Source organism: Podarcis gaigeae (assembly GCF_964106915.1).
Source record: "Podarcis gaigeae genome assembly, chromosome: 7".
In the NCBI taxonomy this organism is placed as follows: Eukaryota; Metazoa; Chordata; class Lepidosauria; order Squamata; family Lacertidae; genus Podarcis; species Podarcis gaigeae.
This window is the reverse complement of record NC_139683.1, coordinates 2165465-2178221: the sequence shown is the minus strand read 5'-3', so window position 1 is coordinate 2178221 and position 12757 is coordinate 2165465. Positions and strand designations below refer to the sequence as shown.

The window sequence follows — 12757 nt, the reverse complement described above, 5'->3', positions numbered from 1 at the left end:
TTTTTTGTTCAGAGAAAGAAATGCTTTTGTTTATTCCTTTGGGGGGGGGCAGTAGAAACCCACCCTATGGTACTGAACAATCACCATCATCTCCCTTTGGATTATTCAGGGTATCCTTTCAGAACAATAACAATTTATTATTTGTAACACACACACACCCCCCTTCAGACTGGTTGCTGTGGCCACTCTGGGTGGCTTCCAACATATATAAAAACATAATAAAAAATTACACATTAAAAAGATTCCCAATTCAGGGCTGCCTTCAGATCACCTCTAAAGGTTATGTAGTTACTCATCTCTTTGACATCTGATGGGATGGCATTCCACAGGACAGGTCAGCCAGCCACCTTGGTCTCCAGGGAATGTTCGCTGAAAGCCAGGGGCTCTTGTGTCACATGCACCCCCATGACTTCTGCCCAGCAGGTGGCTAGTCATACCTACGACACATAGCATCTGTTCTCTACTACCTGGAGACAGAAAATTGTGCTGGATTCCAAGTATCTGGATAAAGAATATCACGTTTGTATGCCTCTTATTGAAGAGCTACGTTTGCACACAGCATGAGTTTTAAGGGTAAAGGAAGAAGGTGTGTTTGCAACACATCTTGACCCATACAAGTACAAAAACTGGACTTGAATATACTTCCAACAATCCACTGCGTAGCCTTTTTAATTCTGTAAACAGAAATGTACCTCTGTGAACAGAAAAATGTTTTTTTGGTGGGCGATACTTTTATTAAACTGATGGACGAAGCATTCTTGCCGCAGCCAGATTGACAGCGGCTGCCCACTGGAAGTCGACACCACCTCCTTCCTAGGAGGTGTAGTTAGTGAAAGTATGGGACTTTGTAATAATAATAATTTAATATTTATACCCCGCCCATCTGGCTGGGCTTCCCCAGCCACTCTGGGCAGCTTCCAACAAAACACTAAAATACAATAACCTATTAAATATTAAAAGCTTCCCTAAACAGGGCTGCCTTCAGATGTCTTCTAAAAGTCTGGTAGTAGTTGTTCTCTTTGACACCTGGTGGGAGGGCGTTCCACAGGGCATATTAACAGAGTCACTAATGGTTCATCGAGAATGGGTCTTTTTTACTCAATATGGTTGAAGTTTCTCTCCTATGCAAACTCAACTGAACAGCCCACTAACCCCCCCGCTCTACAGACAAGTACACTGACCCAATTTTTATTTCTCCTATGGAACAATTGAATGCGGCACTGTATTCTCAGTAGTTTCTTGGTTTTTTACCCCTCCTCTGACCTGTGTTTTATTTTTCTCCTTTCACGTTTCTTGCTATTAGCCATATTAATAATTTCTATTGTATTCTGTATGCATTTGTCAATAAACTTTATTACAGTGGTACCTAGGGTTAATAACTTAATTCTTAACTTAATTAACTTAATTCGTTCTGGAGGTCTGTTCTTAACCTGAAATTGTTCTTAACCTGAGGTACCACTTTAGCTAATGGGGCCTCCCACTGCCACTGCGCTATTTCTGTTCTCATCCTGAAGCAAAGTTCTTAACCCAAGGTATTATTTCTGGGTTAGCGGAGTCTGTAACCTGAAGCGGCTGTAACCTGAAGTGTCTGTAACCCGAGGGACCACTGTATTTTAAAAAACAAACCAAAACTAACGGAAATCAGCACAAATTGTCCATTGTTCCTAACTCCAATTCCTTTCCTTATCTGTCATTATCAGCCTAATAAAACCATCATGTCATGGACAAAGAGGAATGATGGAACTGGCTGGGAACCCCAAGGAAAGAAGGCTCAGAGCCCAGGGATTGGTGGTGGGGTGACAATGAGTGGTTAGAGGGAGGGGAAGGAAAGGAATGGAAGGAGGAAGAGTCAGAAAGGAAGAGGTGACAGGGCTTGGTGAGCAGGAAGAGTCTGTGGCAGAGAGAAGTCCAGCATCAGTGGCAGAAGAGAACGGAGGCCAAGAAGGAGAGAGGAGTCTGGCCGGGGAAGAGGCACAGGTGTCTCCCCTTCCTGCTGCAAAAAGCTGCTTTCCTGCCGGTCTCCCAGAACCAGGAGGCATGAAAAGGAGAAAGAAATTGGCTTCACGCAGGCACAATCTGATTGCTTGGGGAAAACACCGAAAAGGAGGGGAACGTGGGCAGCTCAGCGTTCAAAACTCCCATTGTTCTAGGCACATTTTGCAACTGGGAATTTCATTAGTGCAAGCAATTTCTGAGCTCTGGGCACAGTACTGCACCAAAGATTTCAGATTAAAACCGCCACTGCTGGCGCTGAGATGGGAGGAGAAATTCCTGCTCGCTCGACTTCCAAGAAATGATTGCAGTATCAGGCAAGCTGATAGGTTCTGCCTCTCAGCTGGCCTTACAGAAAGGCAGCATTTTGACGGACCCTCATACGATTATGAAGGGAGCGGGTAAGGGAAGCATCACTGTTTTTTGCCATCTTCAGATGAGGACTAGACCATGGGAAAAACAAACGTAAGATTTTAGCTGCAATTCATTCATTTTCAGCTTTGTAGTCTTGTTATAAAAATAGCACACCTAGATATTCCGTGGTTGCACCCATAACCTAGGTTTAGGGTGCCATTTAGCTCCTAGCTTTCATATCTGAGTTTCTAACCCTGAGGCAGCTGTGAGGAGGTGGGGACTTTCAGTTTCAGCAACTGATCCATGGGGCAAGATCTACCAAAGATGGGTTGCTCTGCTCACTAGGCCTGACACTCCCAGATCCTGCTTTTGCTAATAAAGAGTTAACTCCTGCTTGCTCAGTGTGATTTACTGGGGGAACAGTGAGCAACTGTCTAGTCTCTACAAATTGAGGAAATGCACAATAAGTTCATAACATATTTCAGCACAGTTCATAACATATTTCAGCCCATCGAGAAGTGGTTATTTGAATACTGCATAGCTGAGCTTATGTAAACTCTTGTTCTGTTCTCTTTCATATTAAATGAAATATATCAAAAATAATAAAGAAACCAATGTATGTTGAAGAATACTTATGAATGGAGGTAATCCCTGAAGTGCAACCATTCAGGACTTTTACAGTAAGCCCAACAGTCCGTGTTAAGGAATTTGGCACATACACACCAAAAAGTACTTTCTGAGAGTCGCTGAAGCAGCAGAAATGCTGAATACTTTTCTTTGCCCCACAGATCAGGGACGCTTCCTCGTCTTGGAGCAGTGGCAAATGAACCAATACCAAAAGCTGGTTCGAAATTGGCCTTTTCTTGGAAGCAAGAATTTTTTAAAAAAGTAATCTCCAAAGTGAGAATACCATATATAAAAGATGATTTCCAAGTTGTCCTGGAACAGCAATTTCGGTGCTGGTCAATCTGTGGATGCCCTGCTTGCCTCTCATAAGAATGAAGAAACTTGAATAACAAGTCTGGTTAGTTTTGCTGGGTTCTCTTCATGAAGACTTGGTGCATGTAGTCCCAGAATCTCCCCTGATGCGACTCGTTGTGGTGAATCATGGCTGTGAGGGCTTCAGCCTGATCAAGGCTCTGCCAGTAATCCTGCAGCCACATCTCCTTCCAGCTAAAAAGCAAATCAAGAAAATGAGTGCAGAGAGTCGGGAAATCGTGTATAATCTGAAACCCACTGGAAAAGCCTGAAAATGCCCTTTTAGTGAGGTTTTAGTGACATCTTTAGGACGTTTCCGAGTCACTTCTGAGTTCGAACACATTCTCTTGCACAACTTTCTGTGTTGGCCAGCAGGTAACGGCTTTTCCCACCCGCCTTGCCCCACCCTCCCTTCATAAGGGAGTTGTTTCAGAGGGAGAATTGTGAGGGGAGAAAAAGTTTTTTTGCCATCAGGGGGTGGTTGGTTCCACCTGTACTGCCCCACCGCCAGCCCGAGGAAACTTCAGAAGGGAGTTGCTGCATTATGTGGATGCATATTTTAATGAGCTGAACAGAGTGGAAGATTATGAGTCATGCGGGTGTGGAGAATGTGTGTGTGCTTAGTTCATTTTTTGGCAGATATTTTAAGGGGGTTTATTTTGCTTTATAGGTTATAAATGCTTTATAGGTTATGACTTTTGCTTTAATTGCGATATTTAGCTTATTTTTTAGCTGTCGCTTTGTTCCCCATGTTTGATAGGTTGCAGTTGTTTCACTGATGATTTGTTAATTATCCTGTACTGTTTATGATGTATTTGTGATGTTCTTTTATGCTCTATAATGTTCTTATTCAGGGGTCGGCAACCTAAGGCCCATGGGCCACAAGCAGCCCATGGGGGGTTGTTTAACCAGCCCTTGAACTGCCCCCAAACTGAGCCGTCCACGTGGCGAGTCCCCGTGTGATGCGCTAAACCGGCGCAGCGCAGAGCAGGGACTCACTTCCATGGCGCCGGAAATCGCGTCTGCACAGCAGACGCAGACGCAGGAAATCGCGGGCGCACTGCTCATGCACGCACATGATCCGGTCCACAGAAGGATCTCCGCTGGAGTGAACCAGCCCAGAAATGTAATTAATCCATCAACAACCTGCTGGTGCAAAACACCAGCAGAGCAAGCACTGCACAATCCTCAGCTTTCTTAAGGACAGCTGCGTATTCCACGACTACGGCTAGTACCTGTCTCCATCAGGAATGTCTTCGATATTTCCATACCCGGGTGCTGGTGGCGGGCACCCCATGTGTGAGAACTGGGCGATTTCAGGCTCAGGGGCCGGCACTTTCCCACGAGACTTCCTATGCTCCTCCTCCGCCTTCATTCTGGCATTTACCTTGTCGCAGACATAGCACTCAAACCCGTTCAAATAATTAGGCCGGGTCAAATCATTCACTCCCCATTCCCGCCTCTCCATGCTCTCCACCAAGAACCGGTTCGTAATGCCGCCGGGACTCTTGTACTTCAGGTATTCCAAATATTTCTCCGGATTCCTGTCCAGAAAATTAATATATTCTGCTAGCTCTTTGGGGCTCTCAAAGTCATCGATGAGGATGATGGAATGATTGTCCGGCATCCAGTCACGCACCGATGGGGAGCCTCGATATATAGGAACGGCTCCAACGTGCATTGGCCGCCAAAGCTTCTCCGTCATGTAGTCGCGGCAGATGGCATTCTCCATCGCCAGGTGGAACTTGTACTTGGATATAAGAGCCATGAATTCAGAGTCCTCTGTAGTGGCTGTAGAAGTGTCCTTCAGCCTCGCGCTGGGAAGCTCTCGGTTGTTCAGGCATGCCCCGTAAGAGTCCACCTACAACAGAAAGAAATTATCCTGAAAAAGAAATGGCTGGGTTTTGGCCCCACCCCCTCACTCTAATCCAAATGTGTTTCCAAGTGCTAAACACACATCAAAAATGCACCCCCCCCCATTGCCAAAAAAGAGAGAGAGAACCTGGGCACTGTAGTTTGTTAAGGGTTCCAAGAATTGTAGATCACAAAGCTGAAAAGGATCCATCTAGTCCAAGCCCCTGGCAAAGCAAGAATCACATAAGGAATCCCTGACGGACTGCTGTCCAACCTCTGCTTAAAAGCCTCCATGGAAGGAGAGTCTGAGGGAAAAACTACAGTCATACCTCGGGTTACAGGTATGCGTTTTTTTGGGTTACGGGCCGCCAAAACCCAGAAGTACTGGGACGGGTTACTTCCAGGTTTCGGCGGTCATGCATGCGCCGAATCGCGCTTTGCACATGCACAGAAGCGCTGAATTGCAACCCGCGCATGTGCAGACGTGGGTTGCGAATGTGCAGACGTGGGTTGCGAATGTGCATCCCGCATGGATCACATTCGCAACCCGAGCGTCCACTGTACAGCACCCAGGATTTCTGCGAAGAAGCCACGTGCTTTAAATATAAGCTGTGTGCACAGAAGGGGGTTCCTGTCCCGATACTTTGATGTAATAAACAGGGCTCTCCATTCTGTTTCCATTTCTCTCTCTCCTCAAACTGATTTTCTCCTATTTGGTCCGTTACATGCCAGTTAGGTGAACAACATCGTTATTTATACTCCACCCATCTGGCTCAGAATCATATAAATCCTCAGGAGGCATGTATTCTGGGCAGTATCCAAGAGAACTTTCCCCTTGCCTTCAACTCCTCCGCACCTGCACCCTCAAAATCAGCTCTGGGGGGGTGGGGTTAGGGGACCCCCTGGCACAGACTCTGGGGAAGGGCGAAATGTTTTGTGCTGCTGCTAAAGCAGAGGAACGGCACATTGGCACAGGGCTGGCTACCACCCTCTGACCCAGATATTTAGCCTACAGTTGAAGCCCAACAGTTTTGCTTTTTAATGGATAAAGACTACAAGAAAACAACGCACACAAAATCTACACTTTCACTTAAGACTTTACCGAGCAAGTCACTTGAGGCCCATGAGTCAGATTGCTCTAGAATAATAATAATAATAATAATAATAATAATAAATTTTATTTATATCCCGCCCTCCCCAGCCGAAGCCGGGCTCAGGGCGGCTAAGAACAATAAAACAGTACAAAAGTACAGCACAAACAACACTCTAAAATCATTCATTATAAAATTAATTCAAATCAAGCCACTGGCAACCATTGGGCCAGAGCTCCGCGAAGATTGCCGAGGGAGGGAGTCAGGTTGTGCCCTGGCCAAAGGCCTGGTGGAATAGCTGTCTTGCAGGCCCTGCGGAAAGATGTCAATTCCTGCAGGGCCCTAGTCTTTTGTGACAGAGTGTTCCACCAGATCGGAACAATGAACACGCCAAACCTTTTTTTCTTTGCAATTCTGCATGGCTGCAGCCAGGATGAGTTAGGGTCAGCCAACATTACTTTCAAAGAAAGACGTGTAAGAGGTGACATAATTTTACAAAATTATGCATGGCATAGAAAGTGTTTTTCTTCCCTCTCTCATAACGCTAGAACTTGTGTACATCCGACGAAGCTGAGTGTTGGGATGATTCAAAACAGATAGACTTCAAGCAGTTAATCTGTGGAACTCACTCCCACAGGAGGCAGTGGTTTTAAGAGGACCAAACAAATTTATGGAGGAGAGGGCAACTCGAGGGCAACTTGGAGGAGGAAATGCTTCTGAATACCAGTTGCTGGAAACCACCAGAAGGGAGAGAGACCCTCAAGCATCCAGTTGGCCACTGTGAGATCAGGATGCTGGACCACTGGCCTGATCCAACACGCTCTTCTTATGTTCTGGAATGGAGCCTCCTGTACAAAGATGAGAGCTGCATTCATTGCTCTGCTCATTTTTGCTTCTAGCTCCACCCACCTCTGGCCTGCACTGCCTGACCGTAAGGGAATACGATCCTTAAGATAAAAAATGTTCCCTCCCCCTCAGTTTTAAGGTGTGCCCTTCCCTGGTATGGATAAGTGGGCTATATGACTTTTTATTAGTAAGTGAACAAATGGTCGATTGGTGCTGAGGTGCAGCCACAGTTGTGATGCTCAAACAGGTTATGGTGACACGTCCACAGCTGCTCCCATTGGCTGGGGGCTGTCTAGGATGTCACAAAGGTACCTGTCAGTTGCCTGGCTATAAAGGTGGGCTTCTCCCTCTTCCCAGCCCAGACCTCAGTGGGCAGCAGCTGTGGCACTCAGCTCTGGAGGGTCTCCTTCGTCAGGGAGGCAAAATGGCAGGAGGAAAGAGGCACTCATCACACAATGGGATGCTGAGGAACAGGGAGAAGGCAAGTTCGCTTGCTGGGTGGGATCGCAGCTCGAAGGCAGCTAATTTCCACAGTCAGAAGCTAGCTAGTGTCTGGTAACACACCAGGCAGAAGCTGACAGGTGTTGGTGGCTGGTGGAGTTTGCAGTCAGAAGCCAGCGGGTGGCCTAAGGTGCTGCAGATGTCAGGTGGCTGAAGGTCACCTTTGGAAGTCAGTTGGCAGAAGCTGTGTGGATATTCATGACTTGAAGCTGGGTGTGTGGGTGTGGGTGTGTGTGTGAATGCAGAGCGGCTGGTGAGTGAATGCGTCCACAGACATTCTTCACGGGATGGCAGATGGCGTGTGTCTACGAGTGCAAATGGGAGGTTGCGAATGGTGTGTGTCTGCGCGTGTGAATGGGAGCGTTCGGACGTGGTCCAGGTAAGTAGTGTTGTGGCTGGGAAATACGTGCTCGGGGTGGCAGATGCCATCCTCTGGGCGCAGGGTGAATGGAACCAGTGGATATTCATGGGCAGAAACCAGTGGAAGTTGACAAGGACGTCGGGGGTGAAGTTACCAGGCAGCAGCCAGTGGAGGGTCTGGCTGAGGCTGCTGGACGGAGGCCATCCCACTCAACGTGTTGTTTGCCTTTCAGGAAGCCGGTGAGGTTTTCCCCAAGACCGATTGTGAAAGTAATGAAGAGAACAGCAGGACTGAAGCAAGGCAGTTTATAGTCCTAAATAAATGCCTTTTTAAAAAAAGGAAAACAGTGTCTGACTGATTTCATATAAAACAAATGCAATGCTAAGTTTCTAAATGCATACATGTTTAGTGTTCTTTCTTGCCCCCTCCCACGGGGGGTTGTGCAGCTGTTTCTGTAGTTGCCAATGGCTACGATGATGTCAAAGTGTAATGGCTACGGTGAAGTCAAAGTTTCTGTGATGTCACAAACAGACATGGATCTCAGAGGAAAAGCAGGATGGGTAGGGATAGAAAGGCAGGGTGAGAAAGAGAACTAGATGGCTTTAAAAGAAGACTGGACAAATTCTCTGAATCCCAGTTCTCCAAGGAAGTGAGAAGGCTCTGGTCCTCAGGTCCCCCTTGCAGGTTTCTCATGGGGACAATGTGCTTGTCCACTCAGAACAGGATGCCGGACTGAGTGGGCCACTGGCCTGATCCAGCAGGCCTCTTTGTACCTTAAGCCACAATCTGGAATGTTTACTTCCCGGAAAATAAGGTTTTGAAATAAGTAAAAGAACTAATGGTGAGGATTTGCTGAACAAACAATCTGAATTGGAATATAAGAAAGGGAGGTATGAGGAGGTCTGGAAAATAAGTTAAAAGAAAATAAGTAAATGGAAACTATGTGTTTTTAAATTGTGTTTATTTCTGTATTTCTGTATTTTTGTTGTTTCTTTTCTTTTTGTTTTACAATGTATTATTTTTGAAAACTTTAATAAATATCTTATAAAAAAAAAATAGAACACTTCAAAAATGGAATGTTTACTTCCTCAGCCTCGGGCCACAAAGTGGATTTGGAAGAGCCCCATACCTCTCAGTACTGTGTTGTAAGGAAGGCCAGTGGCCTGGCTCTACCTGGGTTCTTGTGGAACCTCCCGGCCCAGAGGCAGTCTACCTAGATTCCTAGGTTCTTAGGAGCATTAAGGCCACTGTGAGAAGAGGATGCTGGACGATTATTATTGTACAATTTGTTTATTACGTTCATACCCACCTTTTCCTCCAAGCAGCTCAAAGTTTCTGGAAGGTGTGCAAAAGAGGGTGGGTTATGATGATGCGCGCCCAATATTTTATTGAAGTTGGCACCCCTGGAATAGATGGCCATGTAATAGATGACATGTAAAGAGGTAATGGCTTTCTGGGAAATGATATATAATGAATGAAAGAAAATGTTTAAAAATACTTTTGTTAAAAAACCAGAAGCCTTTTTATTGGGTATAGTGGGAGAAGAGATACCAAAGGAAGATAGAAAACTGTTTATGTATACAACAGCAGCAAGAACTATTTTAGCCCCAAAATGGAAACAACAAGAAGTACCAACGTAAGAAGAGTGGCAGATAAAAATGATGGACTTTGCAAAACTGGCGAAGTCGACAGGAAAAATCCGAAACCAGGATGATCAAGTATTCCAAAAGGGCTGGAGCAAACATACGATATCTGAAAGATCACTGTAAGCAATGAACATCACTAGCAGGGTTGACTGAAGACTTGTAATGGGTAACTTTCTCCTTTTGATGATAATATTGATTCTAAAGTCCTTTGTAATGAATTAACTAGAACTGGAAAACGTACAAAATGCAATGATATAAAGGTTAATTTTGAAAGCCAGGAGAAGGAAGGGATGGAAGTCAATAGGCTAGGGGTAGGCAACCTAAGGCCCAGGGGCGGATGCAGCCCAATCGCCTTCTAAATCCGGCCCGCGGATGGTCCGGGAATCAGCGTGTTTTTACATGAGTAGCATGTGTTCTTTTATTTAAAATGCATCTCTGGGTTATTTGTGGGGCCTGCCTGGTGTTTTTACATGAGGAGAATGTGTGCTTTTATTTAAAACACATCTCTGGGTTATTTGTGGGACACAGGAATTCATTTTTTTTCCCTTTTCAAAATATAATCTGGCCCCCGCAAGGACTGAGGGACAGTGGACTAGCCCCCTGCTGAAAAAGTTTGCTGGCCCCTGCAATAGGCTCTAATGAGCAAAAGAGATAATGTGAATAACAATGATATGGGTGTGTGTATAATATACAATATATATATATATATATACAGCCCTGTTTAGGGAAGCTTTTAATGTTCAGTAGGTTACTGTATTTTAGTGTTTTGTTGGAAGCTGCCCAGAGTAGCTGGGGAAACCCAGCAAGATGGGCGGGGTATAAATAATAATAATAATAATAATAATAATAATAAACACACACACACATATATATATAAACAAATCCCCGCTCAGCCCCCGCGGATCTTCCTGGGCAATCCCTTTTCTACCTGGCCCACCTCACAGGGTCGTCGTGAGGATTTCCGCGAGGAGAATAATAAAATAATAATAATTTTTTTTTAATATATCCCGTATCCCGCCCTCCCCAGCTGAAGCTGGGCTCGGAGCTGCTAACAACAGTAAAACTAACACAGTTTACCTAAAATCACAATCAATTAATTGAAATACATTCTAAAATCCAAAGATATATCATCACTGTGATAATCTATGTTGGAAATGTCAAGAAAAGGAAGGAACATTTTATCATATGTGGTGGACCTGCCCCAAGGTGAAAGACTTCTGGGAAAAGATATATAACGAATTGGAAAAAAATGGTTGAAATATACATTTATAAAGAAACCAGAGGCCTTTTAATTAATTGAAATCCATTCTAAAACCAGAGACCCGCCTGGAGGGATGGTCAATACCTGGAGGTGCTTGGCCAGCTCCCGGACGTACCTGTCCCGGTCGGAGGGGACGTCGCAGTGGGACTGGATGTAGAGGACGGCGGCCAGGCCTTCGCGGCGCCGGGCGCTCTCCTTCTGGGCCAGGCCGAGGGCGGGCGGGCGGCGCAGGTAGTCGAGGTCGGGCAGCCACTGGAGGCTGAGCGGGTAGCCGGACTCTCGGCGGAAGGTGGCGGTGTAGTTGAAGAGCCGGGCGCCGGCGGCGTGCGAGAGCAGGTAGTTGTTCATGGGCGACTCCTCGTGGAGCAGCGCCCAGGCCTGGTGCGGCGGGCGAGGCAGCGGCGCCTCGTAGGCGCGGAAGTCCGTCCCGTAGAAGAGCAGCGCCCGCGTCCGGCGCCGGAGCCGCGCCCGCCGCTCCTTGGTGGCCAGGCACGAGCCGCCGCCGCCGCCGCACTCCAGCCGCGCCGTCGAGCCCGGGAAGTGCGGGAACAGGCCGCCGCTCCACCACAGCAGGATGGGCAGCTCCCGGTTGGGACGGCGGTCCGAGTTGCCCGGGCCGCGGAAGGACGCCGCCGCCGCCGCCACAGACGCCACTACGAAACCCGCCGGCTTAGGGGAGAAGGAGGCCGCAGCCGCTTCGTGAGGGGAAAACTCCGCCGGGCAGGCCTCCGACGCCTCCGACTCCCACAGCCCCGAGGAGGCGCAGCCGGCGACGCCTCTCTCGGCCCGCGCTGAGGCGAAGAGCGCCAGGAAGAAGAGGGCCGCCGCCGCCGCCGCCGCCATGAGGGGCCGCCTCACGCGCCTCACGAAAGCCATGGCCTCCTCCGGGCTCTTCCCTGAGAGGAGGCCTGAGGCGCCGGCGGGACCCTTCGGCCCCACGCTCTGCTCTGCCCGCCCCTGGGCGGCCTCCTGTCCGGCCTCCGGTTAAACACCCGCCGCCGGTGTGAGAGGAATTTTGAGGTCTTAGATAACCCTGTTTCCCCAAAAGTAAGAGCCCCCCCCCCCCGAAAATAAGACCTCCTTCTACTTTTGCCTCTCCCTGTAATATAAAGGCATCCCCCGAAAATAAGATCTCTCCAATAATAAGGCCTCCACCCCCGAACATAAGGCCTCCCCAGAATATGTGTACAGTGGTACCTCGGGTTACATACGCTTCAGGTTACACACTCCACTAAGCCAGAAATAGTGCTTCAGGTTAAGAACTTTGCTTCAGGATAAGAACAGAAATCGGGCTCTGGCGGCACGGCGGCAGCAGGAGGCTCCATTAGCTAAAGTGGTGCTTCAGGTTAAGAACAGTTTCAGGTTAAGTACAGAATTAAGTACTTAACCCGAGGTACCACTGTACTGTATTCTTCTTCAAAGCAATGACAAACCTAGACAGCATCTTAAAAAGCAGAGACATCACCTTGCCAACAAAGTATAGTTTACAGTATAGTTCAAGCTCTGGTTTTCCCAGTCGTGATGTATGGAAGTGAGAGCTGGACCATCAAGAAGGCTGATCGCCAAAGAATTGATGCTTTTGAATTCTGGTGCTGGAGGAGACTCTGGAGAGTCCCATGGACTGCAAGAAGATCCAACCTCTCCATTTTGAAGGAAACCAGCCCTGAGTGCTCACTGGAAGGACAGATCCTGAAGCTGAGGCTCCAAGACTTTGGCCACCTCATGAGAAGAGAAGACTCCCTGGAAAAGACCCTGATGTTGGGAAAGATGGAGGGCACAAGGAGAAGGGGATGACAGAGGATGAGATGGTGGGACAGTGTTCTCAAAGCTACGAACATGAGTTTGACCAAACTGCGGGAGGCAGTGGAAGACA

At 47.4% G+C, this 12757-nt stretch overlaps 1 protein-coding gene and 1 long non-coding RNA gene across 2 annotated transcripts; one reads left to right on the top strand and one right to left on the bottom strand.

The window, feature by feature from the left end:
• On the bottom strand, positions 1-11816 carry FUT11 (fucosyltransferase 11). Its single transcript, XM_083749229.1, has 3 exons — positions 10969-11816; positions 4560-5185; positions 1-3519 (listed from the first exon to the last, which is right to left on the bottom strand). Exons 1-3 carry the CDS (start codon positions 11758-11760, stop codon positions 3372-3374), a joined length of 1566 nt encoding a protein of 521 aa, XP_083605355.1. The 5' UTR covers positions 11761-11816; the 3' UTR covers positions 1-3371.
• On the top strand, positions 7181-8321 carry LOC310849307. The gene is made up of 2 exons (XR_014566829.1): positions 7181-7995; positions 8210-8321. It is a non-coding gene; the product is annotated as an uncharacterized lncRNA (long non-coding RNA).
• Positions 11817-12757: the final 941 nt, after the last annotated feature.

Bases quoted from the DNA above. Each gene is read 5' to 3' on its own strand.
- FUT11 (XM_083749229.1), bottom strand. From the start codon at position 11,760: ATGGCTTTCGTGAGGCGCGTGAGGCGGCCCCTCATGGCGGCGGCGGCG. The intron at 5,186-10,968 runs GTATTGACCATC...TTTCTGTTGTAG, and splicing joins AGCTGGCCAAGCACCTCCAG to GTGGACTCTTACGGGGCATG. The intron at 3,520-4,559 runs GTACTAGCCGTA...TTTGCTTTTTAG, and splicing joins GACATTCCTGATGGAGACAG to CTGGAAGGAGATGTGGCTGC.